Source organism: Scyliorhinus canicula, chromosome 18, assembly GCF_902713615.1.
Source record: "Scyliorhinus canicula chromosome 18, sScyCan1.1, whole genome shotgun sequence".
NCBI classification, from domain to species: Eukaryota; Metazoa; Chordata; class Chondrichthyes; order Carcharhiniformes; family Scyliorhinidae; genus Scyliorhinus; species Scyliorhinus canicula.
Genome location: NC_052163.1, coordinates 105471219 through 105491657, shown reverse-complemented (window position 1 = coordinate 105491657; position 20439 = coordinate 105471219). Strand labels below are relative to the sequence as shown.

Here is a 20439-nt window from a genome sequence, read left to right as displayed (position 1 = left end):
TACGTACCACTGGATTGTAAGGCCTTGCGCAGGCAATGTTGATGGTATTTTGCTAATGCTTAAGAGAAGCCTGTTGTACATTTTCCTAGTCTCCACGGCCCTAGGAGCACAGGAATCACTGTTGCATGAAGTTACAATGAGGCAGAGAGCCTTCTTCACAAGTGGCAAAGTTTGCAAATTGCATTGAAGCGGTGTCTCAGATTAGCAGGCTCCCTTTCACAAATTGGATTTTTAACAGCAATCAGCGTTAACAGATTCGTTCCCTCACCCCTTAATCATCCTATAATTGGCAATATAACCAAATTCAGTTCACAACATGGAATATACGCACACGAGATAGGAGCAACAACAGGTCATATGGCCCCATTAGCCTGCTTCACCATTCAAAAAGATATGGCGGATTTTCTCCTCCTATTTTTGCCAATTTGATCCGTTCGGTCCATATGAAGATCATTACAGCGTTAGTATTTATGCCTTATTTTCTGACTATGCAACTCCAACTCAGTACTGGGTCATCTTCCTGTTAGATAAGTTTTTTCTCAAAACATAGCCAATATTCCATTATTTTACTCTCATTGTATTAATCCGGTTTAATTTAAAATCAGCTACGTTCTGGGAAGCACTAAAGGCCGTAATAAGAGGGGAAATCATCACTTTCAAAGCGCAAAGTGATAGGGAGGAAAGGCTAGGCAGCAGCTGGTCAACTCCATACTGGAGGTAGACCGCAAATACTCAAGAGGCCCCGACCATAGAGCTCCTGGCGGAAAGGAAAGAGTTACAAAGGAACTTCGATCTGCTCTCCACCAGGAAAGCAGTGCATCAACTCCGCCAGGCACGTGGGACCCTATACGAACACGAAGACAAAGCCAGCCACCTGCTGGCACACTTGCTGAGAAAGCAGGTGGCCACCAGAGAAATTGCGCAATTCAGGGACACTCGGGGCACATTAGAAACGGAACCAGAAAAGATCAACAAAGCATTCAGGGCCTTTTACCAAGGGCTGTACACCTCAGAGCCCCCAAGGGGGGAGTCCGGGGTGAAACGGTTCCTTGATGGACTGGACATACCAGTTGTGGGAGAGGGCAGAAAACGGGAACTGGAAGCACCACTAGCACTGGGAGAAATCATGGACAGCATTAGCTCCATGCAAGCGGGGAAGGCGCCGGGACCAGACGGGTTCCCGGCGGACTTCTACAAACAATTTGCAACAGCACTGGCCCCGCACCTGCGGGAGATGTTCACAGACTCGCTAGCCAGGGGCACACTGCCACCCACACTAGCACAGGCCTCAATCTCGCTGATATCTAAGAAGGACCCAACGGAATGTGGATCATACAGACCAATCTCACTTCTGAATGCGGATGCCAAAATACTGGCCAAGATCCTAGCCAAAAGGCTGGAAGACTGCGTGCCAGAGGTGGTAGCAGAAGACCAGACGGGCTTTGTCAAAGGTAGACAGCTTACTTCGAACATTAGGCGCCTGCTGAACGTGATAATGACCCCATCGGAGGAGAGAACACAAGAGGTGACAGTCTCCCTCGATGCAGAAAAGGCCTTCGACAGGGTCGAATGGAAATACCTCAGAGGTACTGGAGCGGTTCGGGCTTGGAACAGGATTCACCTCCTGGGTAAAACTATATAGTGCTCCCATGGCGAGCGTACGGACAAACAACACCAACTCCCGAGACTTCCAGCTGCACAGGTGCACCAGACAAGGATGCCCACTGTCCCCGCTGCTGATCGCTTTAGCGATCGAGCCACTAGCAATTGCGCTCAGAGTGGCAAAAAGCTGGAGGGGGCTCCGAAGGGGCGGCAGAGAGCACAGAGTCTCACTCTATGCAGATGATCTGCTCCTCTACATTTCGGACCCACAAAGCAGCATGGACGGAATCATCGCGCTCCTGAAAGAGTTTGGTGCCTTCTCGGGCTACAAACTCAACATGAGCAAAAGCAAGATCTTCCCGGTACACCCACACGTAGGGGGGGGGCAGCACCAACGGGACTGCCGTTTAAACAAGCCCGACACAAATTCCGCAACTTGGGGATCCAAATAGCCCATGAATGGAAAGGGATCCACAAATGGAACCTCACCAGACAGAGGAAGTAAAAAAGGACCTGCAAAGATGGAACACACTCCCACTCACGGGGAGAGTCCAAACGATCAAAATGAACGTCCTGCCCAGGTACCCCTTCCTATTCAAATCCATTCCGATCTACATCCCCAAGGCCTTTTGCAAAGCACTAGACAAACTAATCATGGTGTTTGTACGGGGGGGGGGGGGGGGAGAGAAGAATGCTAGGATCCCAAAGAAGGTCTTGCAAAAAACAAAATCCGGGGGGGGGGGCTTGCCCTCCCAAACCTACAACTCTACCACTGGGCAGCGACGGCTGAGCGTGTAAGGGGATAGATCAAAGAGCAGGAAGCCGAGTGGGTGCGCGCAGAGGAGACCTCCTGCAGGGGGACCTCACTCCGGGCCCTCGCCACGGTGGCACTCCCATCCCCACCCAAACAACACTCCAGCAGCCCGGTGGTAACAGCCACCCTCCAATCATGGAACCAACTACGGCAGCAATTTGGCCTGACCGAAATGTCAGGTAAAGCTCCCATCTGCAACAACCATAGGTTCACGCCAGCGCTGACTGACGCCACCTTCAAAAGGTGGGGACAGGACAGAGGGACACTGACAGTCAGGGACCTATACACGGACGGCAGGATCGCAACACTGGGCGAACTGACAGAGAAACTGCAGCTAGCCAGGGGAACAAGCTAAGGTACCTGCAATTAAAAAAACTTCCTACGAAAGGAGATAAGGACATACCCACAACCACCACGACAGCCACTACTGGAAGAGTTACTAGACGCAAGCATACTAGATAAAGGAAACTGTAGCGACATGTACGACCGACTGGTAGAAGGGGCCGACACCGTACTGGACGCAACAAGAAGGAAGTGGGAGGAGGCCCTGGGATCGAAATAGGGTGGGGACTCTGGAGCGAAGCACTGCATAGGGTCAACTCCACCTCCACGTGCGCAAGGCTCAGCCTGACAACTAAAAGTGGTACATAGAGCTCACTTAACAAGAACTCGTACGAGTAGGTTCTTCCCAGAGGTGGAGGACAGATGTGAACGATGCCAAAGAGGCCCTGCCAACCACGCCCACATGTTCTGGTCTTGCCCCAGACTTGTGGACTACTGGACAGCCTTCTTCGAGGCCATGTCCAAAGTGGCGGGGGTGAGGGTGTTTCAGACCAGCCAGATCTATTCCTGGGGAGGAGGGCGGACACGCCCTTGCCTTTGCCTCCCTGATTGCCCGCCGTAGAATCCTGTTCGGCTGGCGGTCAGCAGCACCACCCACAGCTGCAGACTGGCTGTCTGACCTCTTGGAATCTCTCCAAATGGAGAAAATCAAATTCGCCATCCGAGGGTCAGACGACGGCTTCCACAGAACGTGGGAGCTGTTCACCCAATTGTTCCGGGACCTGTTCGTGGCCAACAAACAAGCAGAAGAGCAGCCAGGTAGCCAAGAAACGGGAAAGTAGCCAAAGCACGAGAGGGAGAGATAGACCCGGCCGGGGGGTGAGGAACAGCTAAATCTAAGAGGAAGGAAAGGCGAACCACAGGGGGGAGGCAGAGGGGAGAGCCAGGGAACAATAGAGGAGAGCCAGGGAAGGGGAGGGAGGAGGCAGGGAAACATTAACAAACTTGGCATCCACAGAAACAGAGAAAATGGGAAGACGGGAGGGCCGCAGAAGCGGAAGTGCGCACAAGACGACAACGTCAGCGAAATCCGTCCGGAAGAAGCAAGGGACAACACCACGAACGGATGCCTACATATGTGTGTAAATAACTTTGCCAAGGGTACAGAGCTGCAGCTGTTGAGCGGGGGCACAATACCGTCCGCTGACTTCGCGGGGAAAATTAACACTTCAGCAGCGACCCATAGTGTGTTGGGGGGGGGGGGGGGGGGGGGGTGAGTGCCCCGATGGGAAGGGGTGGGAGGATTGAGGTGCGTGGGGTAACGTCTAGTGGTTTGCTGATGTATATTCTCTTTATGCACTAGATTAATGTTCACTAAGTTGCTGTGTTAAGATTATTACTATTTAATATAGAAAATTTTGCAAAACCTTAATTTAAAAAAAAACAGCAGCAGCAACCCGGGGGGGGGGGGGGGGGGGGGATTTATTTTCCTTTTTTTAAGGGGCGCATGCTCTATCCTGTTTTGAATTTACTGTTAATTTGCTAAACTGTATCGTTTAGTGGGTTAAGTTGTTCTGTTCTGTTGGCAGGTTGCCCTTCTTTCTTTGTATTATTTTCCTTTTTGGAGGGTTTTGTAAACTTATTGAAAACTTTGAATAAATACATTTTTAAAAAAAAAATTAAAATCAGCACTTATTTGCCAATTGATTTGCACTATCATTCTCCAACTGCAATATTTAAATTATTTTAGTTTAGGTTCTGATGTCTGTTTGAGTGAGAGTACCACTACACTGAAGCAGTTTTGATTCCAGTTCCATGTTGCAGAAGTCAGTTAGCCATTCAGCCTAACTGGTCCATGCGGGCACGGAGGTCCCACACACCTCTCTTCCCATCCCTATCTTCCTCATGTACCTGTCTAGCATCCCCTTGAATGCAGTTTGGTAATATGGAATAGGTTATGAAAAACTTATGAACTTTTATATTTAAAAATCAGGAGCACAAGTTACATCTCAATTCACAAATCCACTCCCTGCAGTGCCTCCATTCGGTCCTCTGGCTGTGGTTTTTCAAAACAAAACGTGGCCGCCATACTCGGGTGTTGAGCTGATCTCAACCCAGAATGGTGGCTGGAGTGCTACAATTGGTTGCAACATTCCTAGATTAGGAAGATCAAAATAAGCAAATAAGTTACCGATGCTCTGTATCAGCCCTGCAGGAAAAGAACTGCATGCATCCCTGGAGACAACATCTTCAAAAGATAATTGGGGGGGGGGGGGGGGAGCTGGTGAAAGGGAGGAAGCCACAAGGGGACTGAGGGGACATGGGGAACTGAGAAGACATTTAAAAAAGGTCTAATGGATTTTTCAGCCTCCTTGCAGAGAAAAAAATAAGAGAAAGTAATTTTTGCAATTTTTTTTGTAACATCAAGAACTATTTAACAACTAATTCTAAACCAAAGACATTTCCAAGCTGATGAGTTGCACTTTGAACACACTTAATTGACCACTTACTTGCATGCACCTACAATATCATAACAGGCAATTATTTGCTCATTTTAAACATTTCATTAATGCTAGAGAGGTTGGTGAACAGAGCTCTATTTTACCATGGCTGAAGAGCAGTGAAGCCACCAGTTTAAATGCAAGGTCCCTTGCCAGGTATGTGTTCTCCCTTATGTACAATTAGTATTAATTTGCATTTCATTAAAGTGCCCATAAGCATTCTTCTTACACAAATATAGAATACCAGCACATATTTGTCAAAGTGTTATGAATACCTCTTCAGGTGAAGAATCCGATAGCACAATCTAGCAGTGGTTATTTTATGTTGCTTTAAACATGAATATAAATGGGTCGCATAAGTGAATAGCACAATATATCAACTTAGTTTATAATTAGCAGTGCAGGTCAAGAATAATTGGTGTAGCTTCAAAAACAAAATGGTGCAGGAATGTACAGTGGAGAAAGAAAATAGGTCTTCTAGTTTATTACAAAGAGCTCTTTATAGTTACCTCCGTGTCAGAGGTGACTTGCCTTCCTCAGTAAAAGTTAAGTCCCCATAGTCCCAGATGACCATAGGCTGCTTTTCCCTTTGAGGGGGAAGAGCTGATTGGTATTTTAACCTGAGGATCACACCTCAGGTGAGCGGCAAGGTTGAGATGGCAGACCTTCATGAATAACGTCAGCTGGTACAAGAATTGAACCCATGCTCTTGGCCTCACTCTGCATCACAAACCAGCCGTTTAACCAACTGAGCTAAACAGCTCCCCCTCACATGAGTTGTAAACAATTTTGCAGATTAGGTTAGGAGAGAGGAGGCAGGAAAAAGTATGACAAATGAAAAGTGATCATTTTAAAGTAAAAGAGAATAGATGTAACTTGAGAATATTTTTATTCCAGCACACTAATTTTATCATACAATTTTTTTTGGGGGGGTTATAGAACAGCAGTATGCAATGTGGCTTTGCTAGCAGAAGTATCTATCACAAGTTCCAACTACCAACAAGTCTATTGTACACCCAGAATAACTCAATTCACCTACCATCATGAATCTATACTAAATATTCTAGTTTCACCTTAAGAGTCATTTACAGAATTAGACATTTGCAACCTATGTATATAGAAAACTTATAAAAAGAATTGCAGCATTTTTGTACCAAATGTAAAAAGAAATTCCACAGTAAACTGTTTGCATAAGAAAAAAAGATTAGCATGTTCCCCATGTCCTGTACCATACATATCCCCGCCTAATAAATTTCTGTGGAATGTATTCTTAATCGGTAAAAAAAAGTGGTAGAATTTCTAAATTAGATCTCAGATCCCAAAGAAACTCACTCAATTCAGTCCTTTTAGCTCATCTTCCAGAATATATTATTTGTACAGGTGTAAAATATTATGAATTGCTGCTGACCTATTTTTGTCTAGCAATTTTTGCACTGGAAAGTAATGCATTTTGTAGAAAATAGTGTCTGAGACATTAAAAAAGACAAACTGAAACAGTAAGATCTACTGCATCATGTATAAATGAAATGCTCATGCATTTGGTTGTACAAAATACCAGAAACTATTCAGTTAGAATCAGAAAAAAATAATTCATATATATATATATATATAATATAATCTAAACCCCTGAGCTATGACAGCCAAAGGTTTCTATCTTTACACATAATTCAATTCATGTATTCTAGTTTACCATACATTAAAGGTATTCAAACATTATAAACATGCATACAAGACAGAGCAATATCTTTCAAATCACAGACATCCCAGTAGATCATAGGATTCTCAAAACCAGTGCACCAAGTATGTGCAATTGTCACAAGGACACTACAAAGTTAACATTTTGCATAATTCCCTAACAGTTTGTGGTGGAAATTAGCGATTTTTAAAATCCAAGTTCCACAAGTTGCAGCCCATCTCTGATCCAAAACCATGAATATGGTCATTGTGTTTTTATGAAATATTTCTTCATGTTCATAGCTTATCACTGAAAGGCAAAATGTAATAAAGTAAAATAGTCACAAAGCACATTTCAAAACAACAAACCATTCTACTTTCTAAATTATTCCGGGATAGTGACGAGTCAAATGTCATTCTCAATTTCAACTCGACGGAAATTCAATAAAGCTTTGAGACTTCTATTTTGGGGAGTTGTTGAGCAGCTGTGAGCAATTTTCCACATTAGACTTAAAGTGCCAGCAATCACTTCAAGATTAGATATATAGCCAGGATATCACTACTTATGCTAACCTCAGATCATTACCTCGAGCTGCATCAAGTTAATTTTTTTCCATCTCCTACTCATTTCCTAGCCTTTGAGTGACACTGCTAATTCAATGCGACAATATGGAGTGTGTATATGGAATAATGAATAAATGTTTAAATAATTTATGTAATTAATAAATCTTGTATGGTACTTTTGCACAGATATAACAACAGTATAGAATATGTTCCTGTGATTGTCAGTTTGCATGCTGGGCAAATAATTCCGTTTATTGCAACAAATATATAAGTTGGTCGGAAGGCTGGCTGTTGAGGTATGATGTGCAAGTAGCATATTGTGATTTTGAAATGATGGCATTATGTCTGTGTACAGTTGAATGTATGAAGGATAGAAGTTATGGGTCATGGACAAATGGTGGTGAGCAGGTATGACATGAAAGAGGAAGAAACAATGAAAGAGGAAGAAACAATGGAGATGGGAGGTTGGTGATTATATCAGCAGAAAATTCTGTTCGAGGCTTACAGCTGGGAACATACAGGATGCCAGTTTAGGGTCAAAAAAGAGATTCCAACACTGCTCCACAAGGCCTCGGGTCAATATAACTGTAAAGCACACACCACCTAACTTGGGAAAAGGAAAAAAGACCTGCATTAGTACTTTTCAGAGTCTCAGGGTATCCCATAGCTCTACAACTAATGAAGTAAACGGAACTGGGTAATTTCAAGGTGAGGTGTTTTTTTTTAAAAGTATGATGAAAATACCATGACTAGAGGAAGTAATTATTTGTTATTAAAACAGCAAGTACATACATGTGAATATTTTAATATCCTGTGATGCCACTAATGGTGAGCCAAAGTATATTCCATTTTATAACTGGTAATCAAAATGCTGCAGAATGTGCAAGCTATACACAAATCTTTGTGTATATTGCTGATGGATCTCTGTGGCATTGCACATAAGGAGCCAAACTAAAGAAAGCCTTATGCTCAAGCAGAAAATAATGACATGCAGAATCCCCCATTATAAAGCCTTTTTTTTTTTATAAATGTCCACTTAAAATAGAAACTGCCTATGTAAACTGGTCATGTTACCCTCTTACTGGTGGCAGTAAGGCAATACCTCCGCTGAAAGTGGAATTACAGGATGACATAATTTGATAGTCAGCCACCATCCACATGGAGGGACAAATTTTAAAAATGGAAAAGGTTGCCTAAAAGCATATCATAAAGAAGTGTATGATTAGGCTCAATGTGGCAACAGATTTCCTATTGGTACAGTAAAAAGTGATGTTCCAAGATCAGGGTTAAGGTAGTGGATTGAAAGACAAACAGAGCAGATGATGGATCAGCAAATGCAAAATCTGGCTGCAAAGCAAATCCTCGAGATAACTTCAAAGAATATTGTGGTAAAGGAATACAGCTACATGTGTGTGTACAAAAAAGACACCAGATTCACTGCAGATTGGAAATTATCCAATGTGTGACACAGTCTTTTAGAGAATGAAAGAATCGGTGAGACAAATATAAAATAGAACTGCTTACAGGTTAGACCAAGGTTGAATAACACATTTTCTACGAAGAAATATAAAAAGTGCATATTACCAAAATGCCTTGAAGTCAATCATTTTCCTTTTTTTTGGTTATTCCATGATTGGAATGATAAGCTCCTAACTAAATATTACAATTCATTTTCCATAGATTATCCCACAAGGGTGCATAATACAAATAACATTTTCCTTTAGGCGGAGGGCATCCCTATTAGGATTTAACAGAGGACAAATGTCACCACCCACTTGGAGACTTGATAAAGAGGCTATTATAATTCACGCTATAGCTGAACTCAGTGTCCACAGCAAGATAGAGTTCCTAAAGACAGACCAATTTCCTCATGACTCAAAACATATACCCTTACATGTGGCATGAACAGGAGCAGCATGACACAGAAGTGACAACATATTATTTTACATAGAGTTACTTCACATTGTAGGTTGAACATGCGCTGCACATATCATCCATTTCAGTTGGAAAATACCATGCTGTTAACCTGCATAATTCAGACTATAGCTAATGGTCAAATTTTAATTATACAGAAACAAAATGTTTACAGAAGATTAGAAATACAGGGCTGCACTTGCACAATAATTAATAAATGCTACGCATACATTTAACATTTCAACAGTGTACAATGTTTGTAGGCTATTCCAGCACAGCGGCTACCACAACTGTGCTCATTCTTATTTCTACCCATGTGTTGCTATCTAGCAAATGGAGTGGGAACCGTGGACAATCTTCCCCTCCCTATCTTTGGGGTCAAACATAATGCCCTACCACTAGCCTGATGGAGAAGAATTAATCCAGCAAAGACCAGGAGTCAAACCTAGCTATTAGTCTAGCTCAATATTGCTTTGGAATTCAAAACAATTTAATCAAAATTATTTGTCAAACCTTACCTATCTAACTGGCTGATGATCTCCTGCACCCTTCCAACTAGATTTTCATATTCTATGGGGCTGCTCCCGATGATATTGTGGAGTTTTGCCATGTATGTATCAAGTGTTCCTTCTGTCGGTGTTTCTCCAGTGCCTAGTTACAAAGAGAAGCGAGATGATATTGGACGTGATAGTATACGAGGTGAAAACACAAACAAACAAAATTGGGCAGAAATTCCAATCATTCTCTGATGACATAGGAGAGACTTACATTGCTTTTTTGAATTAAAAAATGTTCCACATTTACTACTACTAAAAGTAGTAAAATAATTACTTGGGTCCACAATATTGCTGATGAAACTAAATCTGAATGATGGGTGCTACCATTTCTGGAACTGTTGAAATCAAGTGAAAATAATTTGAACAGAAAAACAAATCAAGTAATTTACATGGTCAGTAATACACATCCTTGCACTTTACAAAAATTCTAATGAACATCAAATCACTGAAAGATACAATAGGCTAAAGTCATCATAGTCCCAGATGACCAAACGCTGCTTTCCCCTTTTGAGCGGGGAGAGCTGACTGGTGGTGATTTAACCCGTGGATCACCACCTCAGGCGAGGAGCAAGGTTGAGAAGGCGGAGCTGTCATGAACAACCTTAGCCAGTACGGAATTGAACCTGTGCTGTTAGCCTTACTCTGCATCGTGAACCAGCTGTCTAGCCAAGTGAGCCAAGGTAGAGGGTGACATTCTTCTATTCCGAGACTAAGTGCAATGGCGGGCGGCTCCAGCAGCACCTATCCACCAACCAGAACAGCACCATCCTGCACCAGATTCTGCGTTTGGAACCTCATTAATTTTTAAATAAATAGTTTTATTAAACTTTTCTTTTTATAAAACACAAAATTAGCAAGTCCATATAAACAAAATACAATTTACAAACCCAGACTCTGGAAAGAAAAAAAAAAGCAAACCACAAGCCCACCTCAAACCTCCCTCCCCGCCCCCCCCAAACCATGACCAATTCCTAAAAATAGAAGACAAAAGGTCACCAGCTCCGGTCACCCCGGGTCCAGGGATTCACCCAAGTCAGCCTCAAACCCCATCCCTAATGAGAGACAAAGCAAAGCCCTTAGTCCCAGTTAGATCCCTATCCACCCCACCCCCCACCCCCACCCCATTCCCTCCCATAAAAAAAAACTGAAAAGAGCTTACCAGAAAAATGACTCCTGACAAAGAAGCTAGGCTCACTGAACCTTGTCCAAACAGGTCCAAAAAGCCATGCTGCAGCTCCTCCCCGCACCTCACTCCCATTCACCAGTTAAAACTTTACAGAAAGCAACGGTAACCCCCACCAGTGTGTATGCTCAAAGAACAAAGAAAATTAACACTGCCCAGTCCATCCCAGTTCTTAAGAGTAACCAAAACCCTTACAATATTTAAACTCCCCCAGGGGCCCCATACTGTTATCCTCTGACAACCATAGCCCCCTCAGTCCCAAATGTACAACAAATACCCACTACAACACGACCGTAGCCCCTTCAGTCCCAAACATACAACAGATATCTACTACAACACATCTCAAACTAACCCCTCCCAACCATCCCCATTAAAGTCCCAATGAAATCCATTTAATCAAGTCCAAGTCCATGCTCCTTGACAAAGCCTTAGTCATATTGAAAAAATATTCTTTCAACGAATAAATAACTCAGCCTCACCAGGTACACTACTCCAAACCGGACTTCACTCCTGAACAGGGCTGACTTCGTCTTATTAAAAGCCGCATGCCGCTTTGCCAACTTCGCTCCGGCATCCTGGTGCCAACTCCACTCCAACATGCTGGCCCATTGCAGAACCTGTTCCTGTGGAATCCAATAATCAGCACCCGTGGCGGCTCACTCGCCGAGGCTTCTGCTGGAGTACTTGGTGGGTCCAATCCAACTCTAGAAGGGTCATTCGCCCATTCTTCGCTCCTCCCCTCAACCCCAAAGCTTTGCGAACATCTGAGAAAAATACTGTCGGCTTCTGGCCCTCCACTCCCTCCGGCAATGCCACAATTCTGAGATTCTGCCTCCTCAACCTGTTCTCCAAGTCATCCGCCGAATCTTCTCTCCCCCACCAGCAACATCTCAGCTTCCGAGGGGATTCGATCACCATGCCGCGACAAGGCCGCCTCCACACCCTTCAGCACCTCTCCATGTTCCTTCACCACCTCCAACGGCTTTTCGAGCTTCTCACAAATCGGGCCAAGTGCCTCCTCAATTGACCGCTTAAGGGTTTCCATTGTTACCCTACCCTGACATCAAAGAGTTTCTCAAACTGTTTTTCAAACTCACCCCAGTCAGCGTTTCCACCGTGATATAAGCAGCGTTTCCACCGTGATATGAGCAGCTACACCCAAGGCCAGGTCCGCCTCCTTCCCTCCTGCTGAGCTTCACGGGTTTTCTGGCTCCGTCAAAGGATGACCCCCCCTGTAATCTTCTTGCCAGCAACCTTCTACATAGATTGTCTTAGTTGACAAATTCCTTATCCCATACGATGGGCCAGTTTTGATGGAACCAGGTTTTAAAAAGTCCAAAAAACAAAACCCATGGCGGGAGCTACCTTATCTGTGATTTTTTTCCTGCGTGTCACCATGAGAAGTCCTGGACCCTCATTAATTTTACACAAGTGCGTTCCCTTCCTAGTCAACTGGTGGGCCGGCTGCTGATTTGTCCACCCTCTGTCATCTGGCGAATTTGAAGGCCCCTGCGCCATATTCAAATACCAGGCATCACACACGTACCTCATTCTCTCTCACCCACCTGCCTTCACCAGGCCATTCAGCATGTCAGTAATCCAGAGGAAAAGGCTTGCAGCCTCAAGTCTTCCTTAATTCAACCACCCTCCCTCTGAGCCCATCATCTGCAAAGCAACTATGCCCAATTCAGACATCAACACTCCTTACATGGAGTCTTCATGCATCCCCTTCCAGTAAACAATGTGGTACCCCTTTGACCTCCTTATTGATGAGCAGTTCAAGCAGGTTTGTACGGTCCAGCTTCCCAACCTTGGTCTTTCCTCTGCCTTCCATTGTTCTTCATCCACCTCCTTACCCCTCTGCATGTCACTGTGACCACCACTGCCCCCAGTACCTCCACCCTTGTACAGTGGTCCTTCCACATTGCCCCCCTCACCTTAGTTAGGCCACACACACCCCAGCCTTACCTTGTTCCCAAAACGTCAGTTGAACTTCTGCATGAGTCCCGCAGCACCATCCTGTCCAGATAGATGCTGGTGTGGAACCAGGGAGTAAGAAGACTCCTGTACGCCCCAACCCATGCGCAGCATTGATCAAACTTGGTGACACAGAAGAGTCCATGGATCCTGCAGCGTGGTGATGTCTATAAAGACCAGCTCCGCATGAAATGGAGGCAGGATCAAGCCTGTCCTGGCAGAGTGGTGAACAATGCATAAAAAGCATCCCTGCACGATGGCAGAGTTGTTGCACTCACCCTCATGACTTTGTGCCGCCTGCCAATGGGAAGTGCAACCCACCATTGTGAGAATTGCAACGTGATTTTATGCTGCCGGGTTTCCGACTTTTTGCCTCTCGGCAGATTCTCCGCACCAGTCGGCCAGCAGACTGGCTGGGGCCTGGTTGGGAGAATTGTGCCCAGTGTCCTGTGGGATTTAGAGGTCAGATCCTGGGTGGAGGAGAATGTTAGTGCAATACATTTATTTTTATATTAGGTAAAAGTCGATGGATTGAAGTCTTTTAAATAATAAAAAAAAGACTAAACTGGCCATCTGGCCCGACAATCTGAATTAAATAGAACAAGGAGAACCAAGAGTCTTGCATATAATTAACATTAACATGGAATTATATTAGATGTTGGAACAAGTTGATGGATCGAGCAGTGAGAGTCGCTGCAAGCATTCAAAAGTGAGCTGGATGAGATCCTAGTGATTTTTAACCTCCTTAAATTGACCCAGGGCTGTTGATAAGTTTTTGATTAAATCTTTGTCTTTGCCCCTCCCAGACAAATTAAGTGGTTGCTGTTTGTGTGTGGGGGGGGGGGGGGGGGGGGGGGGGGGGAGAAGAGATTGGGCTAATGATGCTCAGTACACTATGGGGAGGCACAGTGGTTGGCACTGCTGCCTCACAGTACCAGGGACCTGGGTTCAATTCCAGCCTTGTGTGACTGTGTGGAGTTTGTACATTCTCCTGTGTTTGCGTGAATTTCTGCAGGGCGCTCCAGCTTTCTCACACAGTCCAAAGATATGCAGGTTAGGTGGATTGGCTATGCTAAATGCCTGTTAGTGTCCAAAAGGTTAGGTGGGGTTACTGAGTTTCAAGGATGGGGTCGGGTGTTCGTTCAGAGGTTTGGTGCAGACACACTGGGCCAAATGGCCTGCTTCTGCGCTGTAGGGAATCTACGACTATATGGGTCATAATAGATAAACTTTATGTATATAGCCTCCTAATCTCAACCACCTCTATACTGTTTTCCAGGGAAGAGAATTCTATAAACTAATGACACTCAGGGAAAACAATTTAATGGAAAAAATTTTTAACAATGGAAAATAAGATACAAAAATACACTCTGAATGACACCAGTTATTCAGAATGCTCTGAAAACTATACTCAATAATTGTATAAATATTTCAATTATAATTCTCTTTTAAACCATTTCCTATTCTCACCTGGAATGGGAATAGAAGCAAAGCTTGCAGTCAGGGCCTGGCGTACAGCCTGTAGCTGATGCTGCAGTGTCAGTGTTTGTCTCTCTTCCAGTACCAACTCCTGCTCTAGTTTCTCTTTGGCACTATTCATACTCTCTATGTGTTTCTGCAAGATAACATTCTGTTCTTCAAATTCCACATTTGACTTCCTTAATTTTCGCAGTTCTGATTCACGAGCTTAAAAGAAAAACAAAGACTCAACTAAAAATTTACATTTCAGCACTTGCAAGAGAAAAAGGTGACAAGTTCATACTAGTCAGAATATGATTTCCTCAACATTTGACCCAAATAGAAAAGAGCATATTCATTTAAAACACTTCAGTTATATTCTGTTTACCAAAGATTAATGCACTGCAGTAACACCAACTTAAATCAGCGCGATCAGTCCCTTGTCAAAGTAATTAAGGGTGGATATTATTTCTTGTAAAATCTGATGAGCTTTTTACTCATTGAAAAATTCAGCAAAACACAAAACCAAGGCATACCACACATATTCAACTTAAAAATAGACCAATCATATAGACAATGTTTGGAAGAAAACATGTTCCAGGGATGCCCATCTCGTCCAAAATTACTCTAATGACTAGAAGAGTTCTAGTTTATGCAGTTCCATGAAACATTTATATGGAACAAGCACATATTTCAGGAAAAAATACTTGCTAATGAGTCACCTACATTAAAGGTATCATACAGTACCTAATGAACATTCTAACATTCTGTTACAGCCTCACCTCCTCTAGCTGTTTAGGGAAAAGTCCATGAGACATAGGAGCAGAATTAGGCGACTAAGCCCATCGAGTCTGCTCCACCATTCAATCATGGCTGATATCAACCGTGAGGGGACTGGTGAAATCAGTACAAGTTAACTGTTTTCTAGCAAAGTAATTCTATATCATTTGCTTCTTCACGAGGGTGGACTAACACATGTACAGCTCTTTCAGATGTAACTTCATTACTACCACCGCACATTAAAATAATTAAAACTTTAAGCTAAAATAAGGGTGCAGGAAAAGACTAAAATAATCGAAACAAACTGCTAAATAACTCTCATGGGCCTTGGCAACTTGCATTGCTCTATCAGCGGGTGGATTACTTACTTCATTTACTTATTAAGAAGTCTTACACCAGGTTAAAGTCCAACAGGTTTATTTGGAATCACTAGCTTTCGAGCGCAGCTCCTTCACCAGATGAGTGACTCACTTAATGAAGGAGCTGTGCACCGAAAGCTAGTGATTCCAAACAAACCTGTTGGACTTTAACCTGGAGTTAAGACTTGTTACTGTACCCATCCCTGTCTAACGCCGGCATTTCCACTTCATTTACTTAAGTTTTACGGAGAAGAAAAATGTTTTGTTTCCCTAATTTGTTGCACTCATGAATTGAAGGAGCCAAATTCTGCAATCCACTGGTCCCTGAAGCCATTCAGCAGATCAATAAACTGGTCATTTATCTTTGCTCATGAGCACTACAAGGAGATTTTGGCATGTTACTTGACTGTGAGGGAACACAAACCTCTATCATCCATTATAGGTAAAATGGGATTTTTTTCCACCAAATTTTACTTTTCACTAATTTCCATTTATATTCCCTGCTTTTATATTGTTGGGAATAAATGATAACAGTAAAACATTGATTAACAATTCATTTTACTTTTAAATAATATTTTGAATAATTCAAATGTTGGCCTAATTACCTTATTTAGTAGCTTAATGCTCATCTTGATGCCAAGTTTTTCCAGAGGCCCTTTCTAGCAAGAGGAGTGGGAACTGACAATTGTTTTGTTCCCTTCCCAGGAGATGGTGTAATAGTTCATCACCACGCCAGAGGCATGCCAACTAGTTAGACACAAACCCCCAAGCTCACCTCGCTCTGTATGTCTCAGCCTATATACCATGCACTGCATCTGTTCACTGAAATTTTTTTAATTAAGGCATTGTGTAGCATCAAAGTACCTTTGGTCTGGTCAAGGAACTCTTCTGTAAAAATTGGGGTATCAAAGATGGAAATCCTGTCTGGTGAATCATCAGTGGCCTGAATTACAAAAGACAGACACATGAAACATTGACCAAATTCACAGAATTCTTTGAAGATTCAACTGAAGAGTAGACAAGGGTGCAGGAGAAGTAATTTATCTAGATTTTCAAAAGGGATCCAATAGAAGATGCCAAGTAATAGACTGATGAATAAAGGTCAAGCCATGCAAAGCTAGGGAACAAGGGGCAGAATGAATGGCTAGATGAAAGACATAAAACAGAAGTAGGGGTAAAAGATTCAGATTCCAGAGATAGAAATTGGGGTTACATCAGGATTAGTGTTGAAACTATTCTGGTTAACAATTTATACCAATGTGTTCGACTTTGGCATTAAATACACAATCTCTAAAATTGCAGACAACACCAGATAAGGAAAGATAATCAACGATGAAGAAAGAGGGCTGCAACAGATTATACACAAGATAACGTTAATAAATTTGCAAAACAGGCATATCATCAGCAGGTGAATTTCAACATAGATAAGGTGCTACATTTTGTCAGAAAAATAACGTCACATAGTACTTAGAAAATAAGAATCTAAAAGGGGATAAAAGGAGCAAAGGGATCTGGAAGTACAAACACAAATCACTAAAAGTTAGAGTCTAACAAGGCCATTAACAAAAGCAAACCCAGTAGTTTGGTTTATTTCTAGAGGAAAATAATTCTAACATTTATGCTAAACTTGTATCAATCTTAGTTTAACCACACTTATTACTATCTACAGCTCTGGTCAGGAAATTGAGCTATTGAAGAGGCTGCAAAAACATTTATGATGATGATACCAGAACAGCAAGGTTAAACCCATCAGGAATGGATGAAAAAACTGGGTCTCTTTTCTCTTATTAAAAAAAAGACAGAGGATGTGAACTAATGGAAGTTTTAAATTATGAGAAGTTTTGATATTGTAGACACACGCATGGGAAATATAAATATAAAGGCCAATGTAAGATGAAAGTTTAAGAGGAAACTTAGGAGCAGCTTCTTTACCCAGAGAATGATTAGAATGTGCAACTTGCTAACTCAGGGTTCAGTTGAGCAAATAGTACAGATGCATTTGAGAAAAATTGAATATATATGAGAGAGGAGGGAACGTTATGCTGATGGAATTAGATAACCAAGGATGGGACGGAGATTAGAGTGGAGCATAAACACCAGCGTGAATTCAATGAGCTGAATGGCCAACATGTACGCTAGATTCTGTGCAATTTCAAGACAACTTTAGAGTTTCATTAATAATTTACATTCTTCTAGAATACTACACAAAACATTATTCTACATTAACAGCGTGTGCTACTTAGTTTAAATTAGGATTGTATGTAAAAATATTGGTAGAAGACAATTGTAACTTATTTTTAACATTTATTCTTGGCGTCACCGGCAAGGCTGGCATTTTTGGTTGTCTTGGCTGCCATGTGGTGCATTGGTTTGATACACGCAATAGCTTTCTAGGTCACTTCAGAGGGTACTTAAGAGTTGCATATACACCAGAGCGGGCAACAGCAGGTCATCGAAAAGACAATAGTGAACCAGCTGCATTTTCCCCAAAGTCGATTAGCTTAATGAACATTTTCTCCAAAAATATTTGTACCAGATTTTAAAAATCCGAATTCAAATTCTCAAAATGTCATAGTGGGATAATTAGACCAAGTTTCCAGTTACTGGTAAAATAAAGACATTCCCCAGCCAAGCTGCTCCAGTACAGCTACAACACTGGCATCTACCCAGCAATGCAGAAGATTGCCCAAGTATGTCCTGTACACACAAATACCGCCCTATCCGTCTACTCTCAATCATCAGTAAAGTGATGGATGGAGTCATCGACAGTGCTATCAATTGGGCAGCACGGTGGTGCAGTGGTGAGCATTGCTGCCTCACGGCGCCGAGGTCACAGGTTCGATCCCGGCTCTGGGTCACTGTCAGTGTGGAGTTTGCCCATTCTCCCAGTGTTTGTGTGGGTTTCGCCCCCACAACCCAAAGATGTGCAGGCTAGGTGGATTGGCCATGCTAAATTGCCCCTTAACTGGAAAAAAATTAATTGGATACTCTAAATTTTTAGGAAAAACCCCCCAAAAAAACAGTGCTATCAATTGGCACTAACAGAGTAATAACCTGCTCGTTGCTGCTCAGTTTGGGTTCTGCCAGGGTCACTCAGTTCCTGGCCTCATTACAGCCTTGGTTCAAACAAGGACATAAGAGCTGAACCTGAGGTGAGGTGAGAGCGACTGCTCTCAACATCAAGGCAGCATTTGATAGAATATGGCATCAAGGAGTTATTGAGAATTAGGGGGAAACCTCTCCACTGATTGGGGTCATACCTAGCACTAAGAAAGATGGTTGTGGTTGCTGGAGGTCAGTCATCTCAGTCCCTGGACATCACTGTAGGAATTCCACAGAGCAGTGTTCTAGGTCCAATCATCTTCAGCTACTTCAAAATGACCTTCCTTCCAACACAAGGTCAGATGTGGGAACGTTCGTCGATGATTGCACAATACTCAACACCATTTGCGATTCCCCAGAACTTGAAGCAGTCCACGTGCAAATGCAACAAGACCTCAACAGCATTCAGACTTGGGCTGACAAGTGGCAAGTAACATTCATGCCACAGAAGTGCCAGGCAATGACCATCTCCAATAAGAGAGGATCAAACCATTGCCCCTCGACATTCAATGGCATTACCATCACAGAACGCTTCACTAACAACATCCTTGGGGTTACCATTGACCAGAAACTGAACTGGACTGCCATACAAATTCTGTGGCTACAAGAGCAGGTCAGAGGCTAGGAATCCTGTGGCAAGTAACTCACCTCCTGATTCCCCAAAGCCTCCCCACCACTTACCAGTCAAGTCTGGAGTGTAATGCAATACTCCCCACTTGCCTGGATAAGTGCAGCTCCAACACTCAAGAAGCTCAATATTTTAGAACAGTACAGCACAGAACAGGCCCTTCGGCCCTCGATGTTGTGCCGAGCAATGATCACCCTACTTAAACCCACGTAACCCGTATACCCGTAACCCAACAATCCCCCCATTAATCTTACACTACGGGCAATTTAGCATGGCCAATCCACCTAACCCGCACATCTTTGGACTGTGGGAGGAAACCGGAGCACCCGGAGGAAACCCACGCACACACGGGGAGGACGTGCAGACTCCACACAGACAGTGACCCAGCCGGGAATCGAACCTGGGACCCTGGAGCTGTGAAGCATTGATGCTAACCACCATGCTACCGTGAGGCCCCTAAGATATCATCCAAGAAAAAGCAGTGCACTTGATTGGGACCCCTTCCAAAAACATTCACTCCCTCCACCATCAACACACAGTAGCAGCAGTACGTAGCATCTACAAGATGCACCGCAGGAATTCACCAAGGCTCCTTAGGCATATCCTCCAAATCCACGACCACTACCATCAAGAAGGACAAGGGCAACAGATACCTGGAAGTTCCTCTCCAAGTTACTGGCCATCCTGACTTGAAGCTATATCGTCATTCCTTCACTGTCGCTGGGTCAAAATCCTGGAACTACCTCCCAAATAGGACAGGTGGTGTATCTACACCACAAGGACTACAGCAGTTCAAGAGGCAGTTCACCACCACCTTCTAAAAGACAATTAGGGATGGGCAACAAATGCTGGCTGAACCAGCGAAGTCCACACCCCATTAAAAAAAGAGAGAAAAAAAATCTAAAACAATGGCTAAATATTTTGGTCTCTGGACAGTCGTAACCGAGATGTGTCCTGTCAGATGTGCTACGGACCCCTGGAAGTCCCAACAAAGACTCCACAGGAATTGCTCAGCAAGTTTCAACTTCCAATGGACAATTCCCC

At 43.3% G+C, this 20439-nt stretch overlaps 1 protein-coding gene across 2 annotated transcripts in view; it reads right to left on the bottom strand.

The window, feature by feature from the left end:
- Window positions 1-6071: 6071 nt before the first annotated feature.
- Window positions 6072-20439, bottom strand: part of hmg20b (high mobility group 20B) — a 38688-nt gene continuing 24320 nt past the window's right edge. The window contains exons 7-10 of one of the 2 annotated variants that reach the window (XM_038776802.1): window positions 16530-16608; window positions 14539-14754; window positions 9870-10002; window positions 6072-7183 (exon numbers count right to left, since the gene is read on the bottom strand). In XM_038776802.1, coding sequence (XP_038632730.1) covers window positions 7171-7183; window positions 9870-10002; window positions 14539-14754; window positions 16530-16608 — 441 coding nt within the window. In that variant the 3' untranslated portion in view covers window positions 6072-7170. Of the gene's footprint in view, window positions 10003-14538; window positions 14755-16529; window positions 16609-20439 lie in introns of both variants that reach the window. The other variant, XM_038776803.1, reaches the window with a different exon arrangement.